The sequence below is a fragment of the Gallinula chloropus genome (genome assembly GCF_964237585.1).
Source record: "Gallinula chloropus genome assembly, chromosome: 1".
NCBI lineage: Eukaryota > Metazoa > Chordata > Aves > Gruiformes > Rallidae > Gallinula > Gallinula chloropus.
The window spans coordinates 22,284,999-22,301,671 of record NC_140085.1 but is presented as its reverse complement, the minus strand read 5'-3'; the positions used below and the strand labels follow the sequence as shown (position 1 = coordinate 22,301,671).

The 16,673-nt window shown below is 45.4% G+C and overlaps 1 protein-coding gene across 1 annotated transcript in view; it reads left to right on the top strand.

Annotated features, from left to right (window-relative positions):
* Positions 1 to 16,673, top strand: part of ABTB3 (ankyrin repeat and BTB domain containing 3) — a gene marked incomplete at its 5' end in the record, with an annotated part of 175,741 nt that overhangs the window by 96,895 nt on the left and 62,173 nt on the right. The window contains one exon of the mRNA XM_084279536.1: positions 3,983 to 4,132. Within this exon, the coding sequence (XP_084135662.1) occupies positions 3,983 to 4,132 (150 nt within the window). The remainder of the gene's footprint in view (positions 1 to 3,982; positions 4,133 to 16,673) is intronic.

The following is a 16,673-nucleotide window of genomic DNA, read 5'->3' as shown; positions in this document are numbered from 1 at the left end:
ACCCGGCTTCAGATGAGTTTGCATGAAGGTTTAAACTAACTTATTCTGTTATAAGTTTGGGCATCTTAAGCCTTCACTTTGTCACGCTTCTTTGATTTGGGATTTTTAAATCCTTGGGGACTGAGCTCTGGCTTGTGTTTAAGCTGAGCCCAGAAGGCAGGGAAATTGTGGAGTGTATTAATTGCACATTGGATTTTCCCTAAGATGATGTTTTTTCTCTAGAGGTTTGGGAGGGAATGCATTAGGAGGCTGTCACTGTGATTTTTTTCTTTGGATCCTGCTTATTTTAAAATGTATTCTCTACATTTCTCTTCAGTCTCTCACCGACAGACTGCAGGGTACCCTGAGGCCAAGGGCAAAGTGAATAAAGCAGTTTTGGGTGTAGCCCAATCGGGATAGTCTCCTTGCAGAGAGATCTCCTAGAGAGATCCCTGCCCCAAGGAAGGTACAGATGAGGGGAAGCACCAAAAGAGGTGACAAAATCCAAGTACACTTCAGCACTTTGGTTGTCTTGCCTTGCTCCAGTGGTTCATAGAGTTATAAATACAGTGTATAACTGCTGTACATTGCTGGGCATGGGTGTACTGAGTGTGGCTTGTTATTCATTGGGCAATGACTGGCTGCTTAATCTCCACTCTAGTGAATTGGAAGGAAGGCAAGGAATAAAATAATGGGCAAAGAAGCGCACAGGGTTGAGTAACCGTGCAGAAAGGAAGGACATCAAGCAATGCCTGTTGAGAAGAAAGACAGATACTGCCATTCATTTCTGAATATGCTGCACAGAAATCTTTGGTGTGGAATGAGAGATAGCATCAGCAATGAGAGACAGAAAAATAAGGGGAATAGTCTGTTTTCTTCAGGCCATTGGAAACTTGAGATCCTCACTGGTTCATCAGGCTCAGTACAGTACAGCTAAGACACAGCTGAAAAAGTAAGCAGATAATACTGGTCATCAGAGAATTAAAATAAGGATGTTGAACTGTAGCCAAGCCAGTGAAAACTGCTGGTGGCTATTTAAAGGTTTCTATTAATAAAAAAAATATATTTATAATCACAAAGTTTTTACCTTTCCCTCCCTCAGTATGGCATGCGCTCTTCTTGCCAGGGAGCAATACCCTGCCATAGTCTTTCATCAGTGAGTTTGAGCTTTACATCAAACACTGCTAAAAAGAGAGAGGGTTTGTCTTGTAAAAATCATTTGATTCAGTTTTCTTTAATCATTTTTGGGGGGAAAACAGTGGAAGCTAAAAAACTGGCAGCGATACATGCCCCAGCCATAGAATTCCATTGCTCTGTACTGGCAAAAACCAGATCTGATCCAGCAAAATTCTGAGAGTTATAAACAATCCTCCATCACCCCACTGGTCACCCGCTGTGGTCAATTATAGTTTTGAAGCTGGCATATAAGTATCAGATGTTTGGCTATTACATGTCTTTACTAATCTCGAACCCAACTAAAAGCCTTTGGCATGACATATCCCATAATTTGCGAAGTTTTCGAACAATGGCACATTTTGCATTTCATTTGCACTTTTCAAACAAGAACCTAAGAATACGCTTCCTTCGCTAAAGAGCAGAGTAATTAATCATCAGGGCTGTTTGTAAGGAAAAGGCCTGGCTGTGGGAACGGAATCATAGACAAAGTAGAGACTAAAATGTCTATATCCCACTGCTTTAATTACTCGGAGAAATATTTCCCATACATACTATGATTTTAAACCTCGTGGATCTAATGTGTAAAGGTGTCTTGTAATAGTATTTTTTTCCACGCTTAACCTGTGTTTTCACTGAAAAATATTTTGTTGTTTTAAAGGTGCCATAAAGGTGTTTGTGCACCATGTCTTGTTTTTAGAAATCTCTTTGAGTATGAGATCAGCTCCACATCTGTTTTCTTCAGGGAAGACTTCCAATTTTGCCTTGATTCCTATCCATTAAAATTATAAAGAATAATCTAAATAAATGAGAAATATTTCCAAGAGAGAATACTCATTAAAATACTCAGGCAAATCTGCATTTTAAATCCAGGTGTAGTACTTCTCAAGCTCTGTACAGCCCCAGAATATAAATATCGATTGGTGTGTCAAGTGTGTATGGAGTCAGCCGCTGAGCGGTGGCAGGAGAATTTGGAGAACAACTTTGATAAGCCGTTGGCACTTTTTATTCCTTACCTTTCTGCTGTTAATTCTTTCCCCCCTATTGCTGTGTCAGAAGTCCTGCTCCTTTTCTCCAGGGCACTTGTTCGTGTTCCTTGCTCGTGACCTTCCATGTGTGCACACACTTTTACTGGGGTTGTTGTTATGCTGGACTGGAGGCAGGGCTGGGATCACGGCTGCTCCTGCTCCTGTCTCCAGCATGCAAACAGGCTATTGGGCAATTGTTCTGGTCTTGGTGTTGTGTGCAGAGGGTGATCCTGGTTTAGGTTGCTGTCTCACAGCTGTGGTGGCCAAGACCTTTTGGCCCCAGTATTCTCAATGTATACACATGCATTTTGTTTGGAACGTGCTCACTGAACCTACATCACTCCTCATCCTCCCAGGGTGGGATGTTTTTAGATCCATGCTGCAGATACAACTTTTAGACCAAGCTGGTCGCAGGGAGGAGATGGATGGGAGGAGGGAATCCAAAGCAGTTTGGAGGAGCTAACAAGGTGGATGAGAAACATCCCCTTTCGGGTGTGTTACCTGGTCTTGCAATGCTCTAGAACAGTGGTGTCTGTGGGCCTGTTTTGTAACTGAAGTAAACAGGGGTTGAGGTAGACTTTTGCTCAGGATCTCCATTGTTATACTTACTGATAGATTTACTTATCCACAATGTTAGACACTATGTATTTAGTGAGCTGGGAAACAAAGTAAGTCCTTCCCCCTGAAGAAAAACACTAAATACCTGCTTCTTCCATAACTTGTATTGTAAAGTCTGCTTGTCCCACAAGAGTAGAGCCTCCCCCTTGGGCTCAAAAGGAAGGAATAGTAAAAGCTCATGGAAAAAATACTTTCCTTACTCTGGCTTGTATTCAAGGGTAATTGTTGTATATCATTCAGTCTGAGGTAAGATGAAATTTCATTGTCATAAAGAGGCACAATTCCCCTGCCTCCAGTGGGTCTCCACCTGTGTGTATCCCGCCAGGATTGGGAAGGTGATGCTGTAGAGAGCATGGCCATAACTGGCTGTTTATGGACAGAGGAAGGGAGGAGAGCTTTCTCTCCAAGCTGGACTTCCAGGCTTCTGTTACCCAAGGATGGTAATGCAGTGTTTGCTTTTGTAAATATATTCTGTTTTTAGCATGACAGTGATTTTGATTAATAAATGTGTGCCCTCTATCTACTCCTAAGGCTTTAGATGTCATGGCAGAAAGTGACTTTTGTGCCTGAATGAATGTGTATGTAAATTATTTTATGTCAGTAGCTTTACATGTGCCTTTCCCCACAAAAATTCACAGCTGTAAGGCCTTCTGCATAATGGGCTTTTGAAGCCCAAACAATTCAATTGCCAGGAGTTGTATTTACAAAAGGCATCCAGTAAGCCCATCAATGACACTGTGAGCATCTTGACTCTGTCCATTATTTTGGCAATTGCTGGTGGAATTCTCCTTACAGGAAAATCCTGTAAATGTATTGTCTGTCTTGTATATAATTGTAAAGCCAATTCTGTCGCTGGGATACCAGTTTCTAATAAATTTGTATGGGTTTGGAGTAGTTTCTAGGAGGCTTCTTTGGAACCCTCCTCACCTCCTCCTTGAGCAGTTCTCTAGGATTTTCTGTAAGAATTACATCATAAGTTACTTGAGGGTATTCAGAAGAGCTAACGAAGAGCCAGTTCTAAGAGCATGAGACATCTGTGACATTGAGTTGTAGGTATTGATTGTCTTTGAGCTCTCCACACGCAGGCTTCGTCTTGGAATGTCCCCAAACATTGGGTTGGTGGCAGCAAAGTCATCCATACTGTCTGAAATGACATTGGACTCTTTGTTTTTTATCCACTGTAGGTGTTCTCTGCCTGCCGGACAGCTTGAACCTTCACAAAGACCAGCAGAGGTCAAACAAGCCTGGGGAAGTGCAGATGTTCAGCCAGTCAGAGCTGAGGACCATTGAGCAGTCTTTGCTTGCTACACGTGTGGGGAGCATTGCTGAACTCAGTAAGTACAAGGCTGTTGATAATGTTTGGATTTCTTTCCTCTACGTAAAGCAAAGCCAACAGCATTGCCTGGTTGTGCAGAGGAGACCTGAGTCACGTGTAATGCTAAAGGAGACATCGGGGTGGGTGTAGCCGTGTTTATGCTCCATGGCCAGTTTGGAAGCTGAAGCCATAGGAGAAGCCTAATGCAGTCTTATAGCAATGTGTATGACTTTCTTTGCACACACTGCTCTCATTTTTAAAGGTGAAACATGCTTTATGTCATCTTCCCTCTGTTGCTTTTGAGAGGATCTCAAAGCTTTGTCAGACTTGCAAATGTCTGTCATATTGGTGTCCTGTCTCATTTCACTGGGATGCCTCTTTTCAGGTGGGCAAGCAAAAAGCTGAAGGCTGGAGTAAGTGAAGGAAATACTATCAATCTTTAAAAGAGAGTTCGTTCCACCTGCGTCAGAGAGGGTCCTTCACCCTGCCTTTCCTTCTCCAGTTCCAGCAGAGGAAAGAACCAAAACTAAAACCTGCACTGGAGGAATTTGGTCCTGGAAGATAAATTATTTGCTATTAATTTAAAACACTTTTTGAGAAAATTAAGTATCCTGTCCAAATCTGAAAGCTTTGCTTTCAGCACAAGTAATTTGTAGGAGACAAGTCACAGAATTATAGAATGTGATTGGAATAGACTTTTAAATGGCCATCTAGTCCAACCCTCCTGCAGTAAGCAGGGGCATCTTGAACTAGGTCATATTGCTCAGAGCTTCATCAAGCCTGACCCTGAATGTCTCCAGGGATGGGGCCTCCACCAGCTCTCTGGGCAACCTGTTCCAGTGTTTCACCATCATCATGGTAAAAGACTTCTTCGTAAATTCTAATCTAAACCTACCCTGCTCTGGTTTAAATCATTGCCCTGTGTCCTATTGCTACATGCCCTTACAGTCCTTCCCCAGCTTTCCTGCAAGTCCACTTCAGGTACTGGAAGACTGTTACAAGGTCTCCCTGGAGCCTTCTCTTCTCCAGGCTGAACAACCCCAACTCTCTCAGTCTGTTTTCATAGGACAGGTGCTTCAGTCCTCTGATCATCCCTGTGGTCCTCCTCTGGACCCTCTCCAACACATCCATGCCCCTTTTGATGTTGAGGGCTCCAGAGTTGGACACAGCACTCCGGGTGGGGTCTCACCAGAGCAGAGCAGAGGGGCAGAATCACCTCTCTCAATCTGCTGGCCACGCTCCTTTTGATGCAGCTGAGGATGTGATTGGCCTTCTGGGCTGCGGGTGCACATTGTCGGCTCGTGTCCAGTTTTTTGTCCATCAGTACTGCAAGGCCTTTTCCGCAGGGCTGCTCTCTATCACATCATCCCCCAGCCTGTATTGGTACTGAGGATTGTCCCAACCCATGTACAGGACCTTACACTTGTCCTTGTTGAACTTCATGAGGTTCACATGGGCACACCTCTCCATCTGGTCAGGTCCCTCTGAATGACATCCTGTCCCTCTAGCATGTCAACTGCACCAACTCAGCTTGGTGTCCTCTGCAGACTTGCTGAGGGTGCACTCAATCCCACTGCCTGTGTCATTGATGAAGATATTAAAGAATGCTGGTCCCATTATGGGACAGTGGGGAGCACCCCTTGTCACTCCTTTCCATCTGGACATGGAGCTATTGACCATTACCCTCTGGATGTGACCATCCAGCCAATTCTTTATCCACTGGACAACCTACCCAACAAATCCTCATATGACATAGTTACCATAAATGCCTCTTAAAATCTTTTTTAAATTAGAAAATAAACCTTCCAGTCACATGTTTGCAGTACAGTTAGAGATACGAGGCTATGGTAGGCAAACAGAAATGTTCAGATCAAAAAATGGGTTGTTTTTTGTCAGAAATACTGTCAAGTATTTAATTTCCTGAGGTCTGTTACAAATTTTGGGGGAGAAATTGTGAAGGCTCAAATCTATGAAGCTACACACAGCCCAGCTTACTGCTCTTATTACTTAATTCTGGGATGTAAAGAACATGCATATGGATCTCATGTTAGTTTCCCTGACTTCTTCTGTAGCACTGGAAGTCTCCTCTGTAGCTCCATGGAGTCGCAGGGCTCGATTTACTCCCTCTTCATGAGCCATGTGGATGTTTGTCTGAAAGCCACCGTGTAAGTTTTGGTTATCAGCTTGCCAATTGTTTTCAGCTCTGCTGAAACGTCAACAAGCCAAGAGCACTTACTACGCGCCTCAGTGTGAAGTGTCGCTCCGTCTCCGGGATCAGGTGCTCGGTGCTGTTCAGATTAAGCAATGTGTGCTTATTTATTTCATGCATACAAAACACACAACGACCCTGTCTGTGTGCCAACTAAATTATGCATGATACAGCTTTTTTTAAAGCTGCTTCTTTAAATGACACCTGGTTGTGTTTTAATAAATAAGTAATCTGTAGATATTTCAGGGCTTTTGCCAGTCTGGATTTTTTCTTTGAACCTGTGTATATAAAGTCAGACTTCATAATCTTTCCCCTGCTGTTTGGTGGGTTTTGTTGTTAGGATTTTTTGGGGTTTTCGGGAGTGTTTGGGATTTTTTAAAATTTTATTTCCAGAAATGTGTCATCTCTACAAATCCTACATCTATAAGAATCCTACATCAGATTCAAATGCTTGGTTGATGTGATTTCCTCTCTGGATGCCTGTTGACTGTGAACACAGGCAAAACATGCTTCAGGGTGGCCAACTTGAAGGAATCAGTGGGAGTTAGATGCAGCTGTCAGACAGAGGTTGGCAACTCCAACCACCATGCTGGTACCCCTCCAGAAAGCCCTCTAGACAACTGTTGAGGGTACCTCCCCAGCCGCTGCAAGCAGATGCATGTTGGGGAAGAAGCAGTGGGAGGAATGGTAATTGGCAAAGCCTGCAAGGCTCAGTGCTCAGCTGGGTAGGAATTGTTGCTGATGAGCAGTGCTGGTGCGGAGTTCAAAAGTGAACTGTGAAATGTGGAGGGAAGTGTGTTGTGGCGGTTGGCAGAACCCTTGCGATTTGCAGGAAAATCCTAAAACGGAAGGACAAGGGAGCTATGACGGGCACAAGGGGGTTTTCTCTGTGTTCATTGCTTGTGTACCTGACATCAGCAGAGGCTGTGACCTGGAGGTTACGGCCAAGCTTCTGCTGCAGGGGGAGGTTGGGGAACCGCAGCGTGGGGGCAGGAACACAGAGCAGTGGAGAGAAGCCGGGGGGGAACACCTGGGGATCAGGGTGCGCTGGTGGGGAGGGAGTAGGTGAAGGAGGATTTCTTGTTGCTCTGGTGGTGTCAGGGTGATGGAGAGCTTCAAAAGTGGTGTTGTGGAGAGGGAAAAGCCTATAGAAAAAGTGGGATATGAGGAAAAGGTTAGGTATGTCAGAGCCTCTGCTTTTGTGAGGATGAATCAAGGTGGTGAGGGAGGCCCTGTGGATAAGGGGTGAGAGGGGAGATAGCAGCACTTGTGAGGGGAGGAGAACGAAATGGCAACAAGAAGAGAGTAGCAAGGACAAAGGTTTGACCATTGGAGTGGGCAGCCCCAAAGCACGTGTTCTCAGCATCCCACTGGCTTGCAATATCCCAGGAGCCAGCACTGCATTCCTGTGTTCTTCTTAAGAGCATAAAAGACAAGAGTGAAGAGAGATCTTGCAATAAAGCAATTTAATTTTATCTTGCAGGAAAAAAAGGCAATTCTAATTAAATGAGATTTCCTATGGTTTATCAACATTAATAATTCAAGTATTGCAAGTACTCAGAATAACCAGAATTAACATACGCTTGCTTGTGGAGGAAAGGCTTCCCCTGCTCTCAGTCTTGCCCAGCATCCTTGCACGCAGCAACCTGGCCAGCTGCTGAAGGCTTTGAGACTGGGGATCAAATCTGTCCCATGGAGGACAACAGGAGGCAAATAGGGCCCATTTGCTGCCTGGTACCTGTATTTCAGCTCAAATCTTCTTGGTTTCTTCATGGTTTTTATGTCTGTCCCAGGTGGGAAGTAGCTTCACAAGGTGAAAAGCCTTGTGTCCTGTGGTACTTTCATGTTTCCCTAGGCCTGTCTGCTCCCTTTGTTGGTGCACAAGTGTTGTCAGTGTATTAGAAAAAAGTGTTTGGGTGAGCCGTGTCTCCCAGGGAGGGTGAAAGTGGTGAGAGAAATATGGGGTAAGGTGGGATGGTGGACGTGACTGTAGAGGGAGGGCTGCACCTTCTGGGAATGCTGCAGAAGAAAAGGTCAACCTGGGCTGTCACTGAGGAGTCCTCGTGACCAGGCAGGTATAACCAGACCTGTGGATGCTGCTCCGGTCTCCTCCAAGCCCTCTTTGCTTGCGCCTTCTGCTCTCATCTCCTGGCTTAGCAGGCAGCAGGCACTGGTCATCACTGGGATGGGCCTGCCCTTCCTGGTGGCAGTGGGGCAGGGTAGCGCCACTGGCCCTGGAGTGCTCTCCCAAAAATAGGAAGAAGAGGTGGAGTTGCTGACTTAAGGGGAAAATCAAAGCAAGGTTTTGTCTCCGGGACTTTGGAGGAGAATGTAAATAGAGACCTATTTCTGCAATGCAATTATGGTGGTAATGCGTGATTCCAAGGAAAAGGCTTGAAAAATTAATGTGAAACCTTATTCATTAAAATATAATGAACGTGGCACAAAGTTAAGGAACAACAATAAATTTGGCCTACGTTATATTGGCGTTTAGTATTCAGGAATTGTAATTGCCTACTACAGTGTGTTTTAAAATAATGTAATTTCATTTGAAATGCTTATTATATAGAGAACATTGGGAAGAACTGAAGCACAGCAAAAAATAATAGGATTTTAAACAGTACTCTGACAGTATTTTACTATTTAATCATAGAGAAAATATTTCACAAGAAATGGTTGGGTTTTGGTTGTGCTTTTTTTTGTGGTTTTTTTCTGTTAGTTTTTCCTAAAGTTTTCTCTACTTCCAGAAGAGACCTGAAGGAGAAGGGGAATAAATTCCCACTGCCCCTGAAAGTTTTTGGAAATCTTCAGGATTTCTATTTCTCTTTTATTTCCTTCGCTTTCAGACAGGGTAGAATTAGGAGAATAGATGGGGGAAAAAAGAGGAATACTAGGGAAAGCAGTAGAGTGATCCCATGTTCTTCCTGCATTTTGACCTTTGTTGTTATTCTTTACCTGTGTGTTTGCAATCCACAAAACATTTACGTCTTATTTAACAGCATCAGACTGCCAACACACCTGTTCAACACCTGTCTATCTAAAAATACTACTGCTGTCTAGGAGACCAGATGCTCACAAGTGGAGGTTGCTGGTGTTCGTGGGATGACTCTCTCTTTCTCTCATATGTGTGTCCATAGTGGTTAATGGGAAGAGCAGAGCTTTAGGGTAGGCTGGATACCAACCCTGGCACCAAGAAATACTCATCTCTTTCTGCCTTCACATGAAGACCAGGAGGTGTTAGTGTGTGGCTGAACAGGGAAAGCCACCCCATGCTGAGGTGTATGTGAACAGCCACAGAAGGTCTGTGTCTCTCTAACTGTGGCTTAGAATGTCATCCAGACTCTTGTCTTCACACGTGTCTTCAGGTCTTTGAGTACAAAGATAACCTGTGCACTATGGCATTCATGGGTGGGAAGCTGGCCATGCAGTCTTGTGCAAATCACTCTTTTAATCACAACAAGAAGGCTTTTTTATTTTAAACTAGGATAAGGTGATGATGAGGATGTGACTTAACACTGCTGATCTCTGAGCTCCTAGATTTGTTGTTCAGGCTGGTATTTTCTCCACATCACCACTAAGGTCTCAGCAAGGTTTTCCTTTCTGCCACTGGAAGAATGCCACCCTTCCCCTCCCTCTTTGTGTCTGCAGTGCTGAATGTATCTATTTACCAAATGACAGCTTCCCAGTAGATCTTGGGATGAAAGGAAGGGTTACTGCTCAAGTGTAAGTAGGAATATGATTGCTCCTACCAATGCTGTTTTTCATTTCTCCTTGCAGCCCCAGCCGAGAAGATGATGAAAGTTGGTATCCCTTCCCTTGCCTTTTCATCTAGCCTTAGTCTCTGCAACCAGCAGGAGGGAGCACTGCAGGAGCTGTACAAATTGATTCATGTCCTGTAAATAAGAGGTTAAACATAGGCTTAGAAGGAAATGCCAGGGTAAAGGTGCTTGCTGGACTGATGGCATCTGAAGGGGAATTGGTTAAGTGGTCTGCTTATTTACAACCAGAACAAAAGCCCTGTTTGTCAGATATTTTTTCTCAGTCTAAACAACACCGTAGAGAAAGACTAAAGCTTATTCCTTGTGAACGATTTGGTTCATGTAGTGTAGTGGTGAGATAAATGGAGGTACTATCTGAGACCTGCAATTCTGGTGGTAGTGCTCTCTTCTTCAGTAGGGTTTGGCCTTTGACTGGCAGTTTGTGTGGACTGGATGTGATGTGGATGTGGTCATCATGTGGATGTGATGATACTTTGCTTACTTTTCAACGGCCGTGACACGTTATTGCACAAGATCTCTACATCCTCACTCGCCTGACACTTTGTGGGTATCTTGTTTGTGGTTCCTTCTCACTGCCACCCACAGCTCATCCGCTCCACGTGTTGAGGTGCCCCGTTGTCTCACAGTAGAGAAAAGAAAGCAAACTGATGCAATGTTTAAAATCTAGCTAGTTTCCTGCCTCCATTAAGTGCTAGCTAGTTGCTGGCTCCCCTACTGCTACTCTACTCCCCTTGCAGCCCCCTCCAAGTGGTGGACCTGAGCCGACACTCGCAGGCTGCGTCTGCACACAAGGATGGTTTTGCGTTACTTAATAGCCCCAAACAACCCTCTGCTTTTCTTCCCTTCCTCTTGAGACACCCACTGTTATAAACCATAAAGAAACACATTTATTTGTGAGTGGAAATGAAGCAGGGGGATGATAATTGGAAAATACTGGTCTATGCCCTGCTACTGCTTCACCTTCCCTGTCACTGCCTTGCTGGCCAGGAACGGTGGATTTCTATCTTGCATTACAGAGGGTGAGTAAAGGCAGCTATTGCTTGCCTGGGTCTCAGTCTGCTGTCAGTGCTCCTTTGGCTTGCTCGCCCCTCTTCTGAGAGGAGAAACAGGTAGAACCCCATGGGTTGGGATAAGGACAGTTACGGACACAGCACAGTGAGGGGAACAACAACAGAGCCCCTGGCAGAATACACACATGGCGATACCACGGAGCACTGTACCGACCTGATGAGGTGGTAACACAGAGCAAGGATTGACAGGACGCCTGACTCGAAACCCAACCTCACGCAGTGTCCAGAAGCAGACCCTGGGCTGACAAGGATTGACAAGACCCCTGACCAGCCCCTTTTATGCGGGCGTGATGCCATGTGGTATGGAAAACAACCTGGGCCAGCTCAGCTCACCTGTGCTGGCTGCCTGGGGAAGTTAACTTTGGAACCAGGACAGTCTGTCACCAGGCAGGTGGTTTTGTGCCCCTGGGGGCTTTTACCTCTGGCATTTAAGCCCCCTCAGATTTGACAGAGGTAAAAAGTATCGCCTTGGTGGGTGGAGGGTGCTGGACTTTGAACCCTTCACTGCTGCTCCCTGACACACCTATATATCAATGCAGGACTCCCCCCACATACATCCTCCTTGAGGTGCAGACTCCTGTTCATCCCTAAACTCTTCTGCATCACAGCAGACTCAGAATTAAAGCAGCATTTTCTTTTACTAAGGTTTGAAGTCATCCCAGTCAGTGCTGTGCATCGAGCAGGCAATCACCCAAGCTAGAGTGAGCACTCTTCAGCTGACCTGTTCAGCCATGGAGGGGGGGTTAAATTCAGAGTTTGAGGGCACAGGTCCATGTCTGGCCAAAGAAAATCCAGGGGCGTTGGTTTGTAAGGCAGTGGCAGTGACAGAAGGAAGACTCTAGTTTAGGTTGGCAGATGAGTAACTTACCTGAGTCAAAGCCTGTTTTGTTTGGAGTTGACGTGGTTTAGGGGGAATCAAACACAAACATCATGCTTGCCACATCGGAGTGGAGATTTTGAAGGTAATAGTGTTATTATAATAGGTATGTGAACTTAAAAAGGTTTAATTATTATTGTGGCTTTTTTAATGGGATATATCCAATCCCTGATTTCTCAGTCTTCAAAGGCTTAGCAAGCAGTAAATTGCACACAAACACATACTCTGTAATATAAATAGAAGCTTCTTGTGATGGTGGGATAAGTGGAGATAAAAGGTTAAATGATCTGTGGGAGGCCACAGGAGAGCCAATGTCAAGAAATGGGCTGCTCATATCCCGGTCCTGTCTTCAGGTGCTGGATTCAGAGTTTGGACCACAGCTCCTTTGTGGGAGAGGTGAATGGTGATTAGGAGAAGAAAAGGTTACCAGGGAGGCTAGTTCACACAGGGGCATGATGTGGGCAAGCAGAGATGGCAGGAATAGGGAAGTTTCTGCAAGGTGAACTCAGTGGTGAATCTGTTGCATGTGGGGTGCTCTGCTGACTGTGGGTTACGGCACCCCAAGTGCGCCCATAGCCTGAGGTAGCTGGCTCTTAAATCTGGAATATACTGTGTGCCAAGAGTAGAGTAGCTTTTATGTTTGAAGATACTTTTACACTGAGAGCATGTGCACAGTAATACACATGCTAAACACTTCCCAGTGTGTAGCCACCCTAGCTCTCTGCAGACACCTTCCTTGGAACAAATGGGTTGTCTTGAGTTAACAATTGAAGGGCCTCAGATAAATCATTTGAGGAAAGGTTTTGCCTGAGCGGTTTGTGCCCAGCTGACTTTCGAAACAAAAAGATTGATGCAGCACCAGAGGCAGAGCAAACATGGAGGAACAGTGGAGCTGAAATCAAGGATGTAGGGATGTCTCAGGCGGCTGGCTGAGCGGATGGCTGGAGGTGGTTCATCGTGGTATGGGAGACACAGTTCATTTACTCGTATTCACTTGCATTCCTTCACTTACAGGCATATGTTGGGGTATAGCAATGCATCATTTCTCTGCAGAAACCAGAGGCTACAAGGAGGTAGGAAGGGTGAGAGACTTGGCTACAGTATGAGAAGGATGCAAGCTGGCCCTGGCTACCAGATAGCGGTCAGATCAAATAGGCCAGGGTTTATCATCAGAGGAACAATTAGTGTTTTTAATACAGTTCCCCTGCCTCTGGTTGTGAATAAAACCATAGACCCAAGTTTTCTATAGTGAGGTGGGAAACGAATCCAGATCAAGAAAGTGAGTTATGCATCTGCCTTACATGCTTGTAAGGGGGCAAACTTTGAAAACTACTGTCCACGGCATGAATTTGGTGTCTGAAGTCCAGTATCCTGACCGATACTCTTCCTTTTCATGGTCTGGACAGAACACAGGAGGATGTTACGGGCTGTAAAAGACAGACACAGCTCCAGTCTATGGCTCTGACCCCCTTCCCTGCAGGACAAATACTTACCCAGGCAGCACAGCAAAGCAGTAACACACTACTGCTGGCAACAGGCTCCACTGCAGGGCAGGATTCCTGAGAGCTGGCTGCATGCATTGGAGTCATGGATAGCTAGAAGGATGATCAGAACTGCGTTATCACACTGATGCAGGATGTGATCCTGCAGAATTCCGTTCTGCTAGAAACATGGCCTGCTGCATGCATCACACAGGGACCCCAAATGGGGCATCATCAGAAAAGGTCTGCAGTGGAAATGGAGATCATCCTCTGTCCCCTGGGCTTTGAAGGAAAGACAGGCCAAAGAACAATGGGGCTTGTTCTCAGTGTGCAAAAATATGGTCATTAAGTTGTTGTTGTGGCTTCAGGACATGTTTTTGGAACAAAGAAACCTTGAAGTAGGTGTCATAGGGAGTGGCTGCGAAATGATCAGTCCAGTGTCAGTGACCTTGGGGTCGTGTTTGTGCAGACTCACACCCAGCTGAAGACTTCCAGGCTGTGGAAGTTTCTCTCTGAAAGCAGTGAACCTCCTCCTAGGCAGGCATGTTTGCAAGATCCAGGTACGTTATGACAGACCATAAAAGCCCTCAGAAAGCTTCTCAGAAGTGGGTATTTGGCATCTACTGTTTCATCTTTCTTCCTCTTCTTTTTGGTTGTGGGTTTTTTTTTTTTTCATTTATCCTCTCTTCTGTTACAAAATTGGAAATGGATGTGTTATTTTTTAAACTTGGGGCTCTAAAACAATAAGAGCGATGATGATAGCTTTAACCACAGTCAAACAAAGGGGACGGGGGAGTGAAGCTTAACTGGTCACTGTGGAGAGTGCTCAAGCAGTGCAGTTGTGTGCTGTATGTCGTTGAATATACCACCCCCATACAGACTACAGCAGCTTAACTTTCCCTGTCACATCACATCTTTGGCTTGAAGTCAGTGAAGCTGTTCCTTAAATATTCAGTATTGCCTTAAACCAGGCCCGTGTCACAACATGCGCATTACATAATATTTTCAAACTTTAAATCAAATGTATGTGTTTATAAATGGGTCTGAACTGACAGCAGCAGCGATGGACGAGTCCTGCTTTAGTCGTGGAAAGGATGAAGTGCTGGTAGCTACAGCGGCAGCTCTCCACATGCTGTGGTGTGGTGATGGTTTCGTGCGAGGAATGGCATTTGTCCTCTGGGCTGATGAGCTCCAGCGTGGAGACACATCACCAGAGCTCTTCCCGTCCCAATCCAGGGTTGCAAGGCAGTACCAGCCTGGGGCTTGCCACCACCTTCGCTGCCCTCTGGGAGCCTGCCCTCCAGTTCTGGCTTCCCACAAAAATATCCTCAGATACCCTCCATCTCACTGTTCGTGTGTGTGTGTGTGTGTGCCTACCCAGCACAACGTGATGTCATCTCCCTGGCTCTGCCAGCAGAGCAGTTTGTGTGTCGGTTTGCTTGGTTTGTGTTACATAAATTGTGGAAGTGTTTATTTGGTTTAAATTAAAAACAAAATCAAATCGGCAAGGTCATTTGTCAGGCAGATCAGCTTCCCAGTCTGTTCCTCCGATAAGTACAGGCAGTGGTACCTGGGCGAGAATGAGCACAGAGGATGGCGAGGCAGGGATCCCCACCGAGCCCCTGGTGTCATGATGTCACTGCCCCCAGGAGCTATGTCCTTGGAGTTACAGGATCATCTCAGCTGCTGGGGATTTATTTATTTTTATTTAAATTCATGTGCTCAGGATGTTACTGGCCTTTCAGATGCACTCAGTTGATATATCTGAGACACATTTTCAGGGTCAAAAGAGATGCAAAAGAGCCAGCAATGCTGTGAGCAGGTAACCTCCCTGTACAGAATGCTGCTGTAGCTGAACATGACCCTGAGGAGCAGGAGTGGCCAGCACAAATTGTTGTAGGGACTTTACCTCTCTATTCAATGTTCAGATATATCAGGGCTTTTACAGCTGGCAAAGGAGTGCATATATAGGTTGGGTTTCCCAAACGAGACTTGCGTTGGCTGACTGCTGGAGGCCAGACTGATGAATCCCATCGTGGAGCTGGTTTCATATCCAGGGGCTTTGGGGGGACACTGCCCAGATCAAAGTTTTGACTTTTGGTATATTCTTTGGAAGAAAATGGAGAAGCAAAATCACATTAGCAAGGAAGAATAGAAGCAGCAAAATGTGGTAGAGATTGAAAACAACACACACACACACGCCTTGAACCAGATGTTACACTGCGTTGTACTGCATTTTGCGGAGTGTGCATAAGCACTGCCATACAGCCTGTGCGTGCGCCTGTCAGCTCCCTCGTCCCTTCTGGGCACTGATCCTGGAGCACGGGATGTGCTGAGGCACAGATTCTGCCCTGAAGACTTTGCACTGTAACTGGATGCGGCCGGAGGAGAAGGGCACCAGGGCATGCAGTGCGTTGCCTGAGGTTAGGCTGTGGAATGAAACAGAGAGCAATGATTCCCGTCCTGCCTCCAGTGCTTTGCCTGTTGGGTACCAAGATCATAATGCAGCTTTTTATGCTTACTTACTGGTCTCTGTGAAGCTTGATGTTTTATAGATATTGATTATTTCAGCTTTAAGTTTTATCTGATAGAGTAATGTTATAATAATTGTTAATATAGAAATTATTTGAAATGTAACCAGAGATAACATAGCAAAGGCAAAAGCAAGATCTAAGCCAATCAGTGCTTGGTATAATGTAATTAAATGAGGCTTAAACATAAAAAGCATTAATTCAGATTTAGTGGCATGAATTGCTTTGGGTTTCTCAAGCAGTTGAAGAAATACAGAATAAAAGGGCGAACTACTGGTCTCACTCAAACGGGTGGAAGCTTTGCCACTGATCTCTGTGAGGCTCAAGTTCCTCCAGCCTTGTATCAGCAGTGATGCTGAGCTGCCCTCCCTGCCTGCGTCATTCTTGTTGCTGCTTTCCCTCCTTACTCACCATGCAGCTTCCTCTGGTGCTGGATGTGTCATTGAAGGCGCATCGCCCCAGCGCTTGGGGAGGAAGGGGGATGAAGTAATGCTGCTCCCTGAATCTAGGCCTAAATTGTATCCTGATTTATATTCATCACTGGGTACAGAAGTCAGGAGCGTTCCCTGGTGCCTGCTGTCTTAATCCACTGGAGTAAGACTGGTCGTGTGCT